We start from the raw sequence: 5031 nt of genomic DNA, 5'->3' as shown, positions 1-5031 counted from the left end.
GATAGTCAGTCTCCTAGTGTGTGGTATAGGCTAAGCCCTCACCTACTATCTTAGAGGAGCAGTGATGATTGGTGTATGCACAGGTTTCTGGTAGTAACGGGGGGCGGTCACACTCTGAGGAAGGCACGGGTCTGAAAACCTTCCCCTGAGTGTCTGTAAAGAAGGCATATCCCTGTTCTCTAGAGTGCTTTGGTGGGTGGGCTCTGCAGCTGTACAGTAGGCACCCAATGCTTTTATGTGTAAGGATTGGTAGCCACCACTTATCCTTGGAGCCTTTTTACAGGTGGCAATGTGGCATGGTTGGAGCCTCCAGTCCTCAGGCCTCTGCTGTGGGTTGGTGAAGGCCCTGTTTATAGGCAGAGTGGTATGAAATGTCCAAAAGCTGCCTTTCCACCACACAGATGAAACAGGTACAGTCAGGCCTCAAACAGATTTGCCCTTGCAATAGAATAGCCAGTTCCCATCTGGTGTATTGTAGCCACCAGGATCCATGCACAGGTGAAAGACAGAGTCTATAGATCACTAATGCTTGGAATGGAGCTGCTTCTGCTCTGAGTTTCCCGATTAGGGGAGTTGGCAGAGTATTTTTCTCCCATTTGTTAATTTGTTCCTTCTCCAAGGCCAGGAGAATGGCTCAGGAAGCACAGCAGAACCTTTCTCTGGTCCAGGGAGATCAACTGTTAATGAAGCCGGCTGGGGCAGAGGGGGGAGAGATCAGATAGATAGGAGAGAGTTCTTTCAAAAGGAGGACCTATTATATTCATGCAATAAATTAGGCAAAATCACTTATGTTGTACCAAGAGCGCTGCTTTATCTCAAATTTCAGAGGGATGTGTAGTTTTAGTGCACTGGCTGAGTCCCTGACAAGATCACCCCAGGTGGTTAGAGCTGCGTCCTGTGCTTGCCTTCTTTTACTGAAGTGGCTGTGTCCCCCAAAACTACCATCAGCCCCACCACAGTTGTGTAAAGGAATCAGGGCTGAAGCATTGCTGTGGGCTCGGCAACCCCTTGCTGCTCCTGCACCATCTCTCCCTCCCCCATCACTCAGTCCAATTTCTTAACTTTGCTTTGATTCCCAGGGTTCCTAGCTTGTCATATATATAATCGATTCATTTATTTTTTCAGGTCTTTTTTGTAAGAGTGATCACTGGAAGCATCTGACTACTCCTCTATCTTGGTCCCGCCTCACTGAGTAGTATTTTAATGTACACATGTACCATACATTATTTATCTAATTTTTTTTTTTATGCAGGGTAGGCAAACTATGACCCATAAGTTATAATTGGAACACAATCCTCTCATGCATTTATTAATTGTTGCCTATGGCTGTTTTGTCAAACAAGGGCAGTTATGAGATGCTGTGTCAGAAACCATATGGTTCCCAAAGTCTAAAATATTCTATCTAACTCAAAGAACATGTTAATCAATTCTTTATTTAATGCTTTGATAGAAATGTTTTCATAAAATGACCTTTTGCAATGGCAGCTATATTGCCTATGCCATTCAGTGGATTTAGCTTCCACATTTGTAATGAGTGATTAAGAGTGTCCTTGAGTCCTGTGTAAGCCATTGCCATTGAGTGCATTCCAGCTCATAGGGACCCTATAGGACAGAGAAGAACTGATCCCTAGAGTTTCCAAGGGGCACTTGGTGGATTAGGACTGCTGAGCTTTTGACTAGCAGCCATAGCTCTTAACTACTATGTCACCATGTTTTCCTGAGTCTTGTAATAGTCCTTTAAATATAAAGCTATATTCATGTTTCTGAACCAGCCTCTTGCTTGGTTTTGGTTATCAAAAAACTAGAACAGAGCCCAATGAAGTTGTCACACATCAAGAAAGTACCCAAATGCGTGTTCTTTAATTCTCAAGTAATTAGTATGCATATCTTCATAGGTCTATTACCTCTAATAACCACAACCATATTATGAACTTTCTTACAAGACGTAAAAAATATATTCAAGGCATATACTATTCTCTCAGTTAGTTGTGTTTTGACTGCCATGTGCACAATGTTATGGAGTACGGAGTATGCTGATTTTATTATGTATCTATTTACCCATCCTATGTCATGGACACAATGCAGGTGCTTGTTATAACAGGGATGGAACATTCAACGTCACAGAGTGCTCTTAATCTCAGCTTATAAACAATGATTTAACAAACCAAGTGACAGATAAAAAGATGCCCCGAGGAGAAGGTGGTTTATGAACCAAGACTAGGGGAATTTGTCCATGCCTGAGGTGGGGTGGGGAGGAGTTGAAAGGAAGGAAGGGATGAGTTAAGAATTACATCATTAGGATGGGCTTCACCAAGGACCTTCTCTTTGCTCTTTAATATCTAATAATCTGAGGCTTCATTTTCTCTAAAAAGACATAGTCATATCCACCTCATGACCACTATTTGCCAATCCTCCTGCCTAGAATAAGTTCCTCTCCCCCACTTTGCATTTCCATTCATCATTTAGATCAGAAGCTGTATGTGCCATTTCAAAGAAGACTTTCTTCTTTTCACAGTAGATTGAGACATTTTACTTTGGATTAAGAGCACCTTGCTTTTTCATTTCATCATGTTTTGTATTTTGTTATGAATTATTACCTAATTAAAGTTCACCATTTACACCATATTATAGAATCCATTAGTACAGTAACCACTGGATTGGCCATAAAATACAAAATGTCAAGAAGTATAGTAGATGTTAAATAATCAATAACTCCTAGAATAGTTCAGTTAATGCATTAAAACAAAAATTGAAAAAGTCAAATTTTGATACTTTAATAAGGAGACTGGAAAGTTTTCTAAAATTAAACCGTATTATATTTAAATTGAAGACAGATAAGAAAGTATAGCCTATTTAGGAAAGTACCTAATAATTGGTGTGGTAGAGAATTTGTATACTCATTGTACTAAAGAATTAGAGACCACATTATACTCTACTATATCGTTTGAAGAAAACCACAACTTCTTACGTGTGTAACTACTTAAAACAGCATTTTGTTTTTTAGTTTTGCCAGAGCTTCTTTCACATCTTTATTTCTTAGGCTGTATACCAGGGGGTTTAACATGGGAATAACAACGGTGTAAAACAATGAGGTTATTTTGTCTTGATCTAGAGAGTAGGCAGAACTTGGCCGGAAATACATAAAGAGCATAGTTCCCTGGAACATTGCAACAGCAGTTAAATGAGAAAAGCAGGTGGAGAAAGCTTTGAACTTTCCCCCAGCAGAGCGGATCTTTAAGACTGAGAGGACGATGTAACAGTAAGAGACTAAAACCCCTGAAAGGGTACTCAGTTCAATGAAGCCAAAAACAGTGAATATCACTAACTCATTGACCTGTGTATCTGAACAAGATAGCAACAAAAGTGGAGGAGTATCACAAAAGAAATGATTAATTTCATTTGAGCCACAGAAACATAAGCGGAAAGTTAATGTGGTATGTATCAAAGCATCCATTATGCTCACCAGATAAATCCCAGCCACAAGCACGGAGCACACCCTGCTGGACATGTTGACTGTATAGAGCAAGGGGTTGCTAATGGCCGAGTATCGATCAAAGGCCATCACTGCCAGCAGGAGACACTCAGAGTCTGTAAAGATACAGAGGATGAAGAACTGCAGAGCACAGCCATAGAAAAAAATTGATTTGTCTTTGGCTAAGAGGTCCACCAGCATCTTGGGCCCAATTGCTGTGGAATAGCAGAGGTCACAGAAGGAGAGGTGGCTGAGGAAAAAGTACATTGGTGTTTGGAGCTGGGAGTCCATTCTTACTAAAAAGATCATTCCAAGATTTGCCACAAGAATAATGAGATAAACAACCAGAAACAAGGTGAATATGGTCACTTTCATCTCAGGGTTTTTAGTAATTCCCACGAGGTGGAATTCAGTCAAGGAGGAGCAATTTTCTCCAGCCATTTTTCTTTGTTCCTTCTGTAAATTGCCTTCTTTACCCTCAGGAACTTGTTCTGATAAAAGTCACTGAAAAAGAGGCATTTTTATCTTACTGAAAAAATTTAAAATTTCTTGAATATTAAGTTCAGAAGCTTGGACTCCAAACCCACATGTCACCCTTGGTATATGACAACTATATATTATCTGAGACAGTATTTTGAATAAATCTAATGCTCATTCCAGATAAAATATTATATTAAAAAACCACGATAGAGCGACCAAGCCAGGAGACGCAGCCGAAACACTTGACCTGTAAAAATAAATACCTGTTTGCACAAAAAAAGCAATCACACTTTTTTGTATTCATCCAGAGACATAACTGATGCTAAAGACTCAGCAACAGCAAATAGTCCTGCATGTAAGTTACTAAGTGAAAGTTACAATGTTCCCGTTTTGGTGCAGGATGTCTTCAGTTTTATCAGAATAACTAAACATGAGCAAACCTGTTTTATTGGGTTTTTCTATCACACCTCTTCTCTTTGACGACCATTTATAGTCCAGTTATATGACTGACCAGATCCCAAAGGATACGTGTGTTGAAAAACTAAAGAGAAAGGAGAAAAGTGGGAAGTACAGAATTTAACAGACACATTTGTGTCTCTTGGATTTTTAAATTAAATTTCACGTAAAAAATGAAAATAGGAAGAGGAAAAATACATGTTTTAGAAATATTAAGGGTTCATTTCCTTGTGTGTGTGTGTGTGTGTGTGTCTGTGAGTGTGTACGGACCTCTCTGTTGGTGTATAAAAACTGAGTGGTGGGCTGACTTTTATTTCTTTATGTATTTGGGTATTATAGTGTGTGGTCCTTGCATACTAGAATTTATGCACACTGGTATTTTTAATGTGATTCCTCAATTAGGGTTGAAAAAGCATTAGAAGAAATCTTAAATTCACATATATAGTGATATCACTTGAACAGTAATAAAAAGTGATTTTTTACTTATGATTTTTAGTTACAATGTAAATTGATAAATTATCTCCTTTACTCATACAAATGAGGTCAGCCGTATTCACACAGCTTCCACCATAAGATATTATGGTTTGGTTGTTAGATTGCAGAGTTTATTTAAGTGAAAAAGC

At 39.0% G+C, this 5031-nt stretch overlaps 1 protein-coding gene across 1 annotated transcript; it reads right to left on the bottom strand.

Annotated features, from left to right (window-relative positions):
- Window positions 1-2980: 2980 nt before the first annotated feature.
- LOC126080787 (olfactory receptor 5W2-like) lies at window positions 2981-3919 on the bottom strand. The gene has a single exon (XM_049891956.1). It carries the CDS (start codon window positions 3911-3913, stop codon window positions 2981-2983), a length of 933 nt encoding a protein of 310 aa, XP_049747913.1. The 5' UTR covers window positions 3914-3919.
- Window positions 3920-5031: the final 1112 nt, after the last annotated feature.

Source organism: Elephas maximus, chromosome 7 (genome assembly GCF_024166365.1).
Source record: "Elephas maximus indicus isolate mEleMax1 chromosome 7, mEleMax1 primary haplotype, whole genome shotgun sequence".
NCBI lineage: Eukaryota > Metazoa > Chordata > Mammalia > Proboscidea > Elephantidae > Elephas > Elephas maximus.
This window is presented reverse-complemented; position numbering and strand designations above follow the sequence as displayed.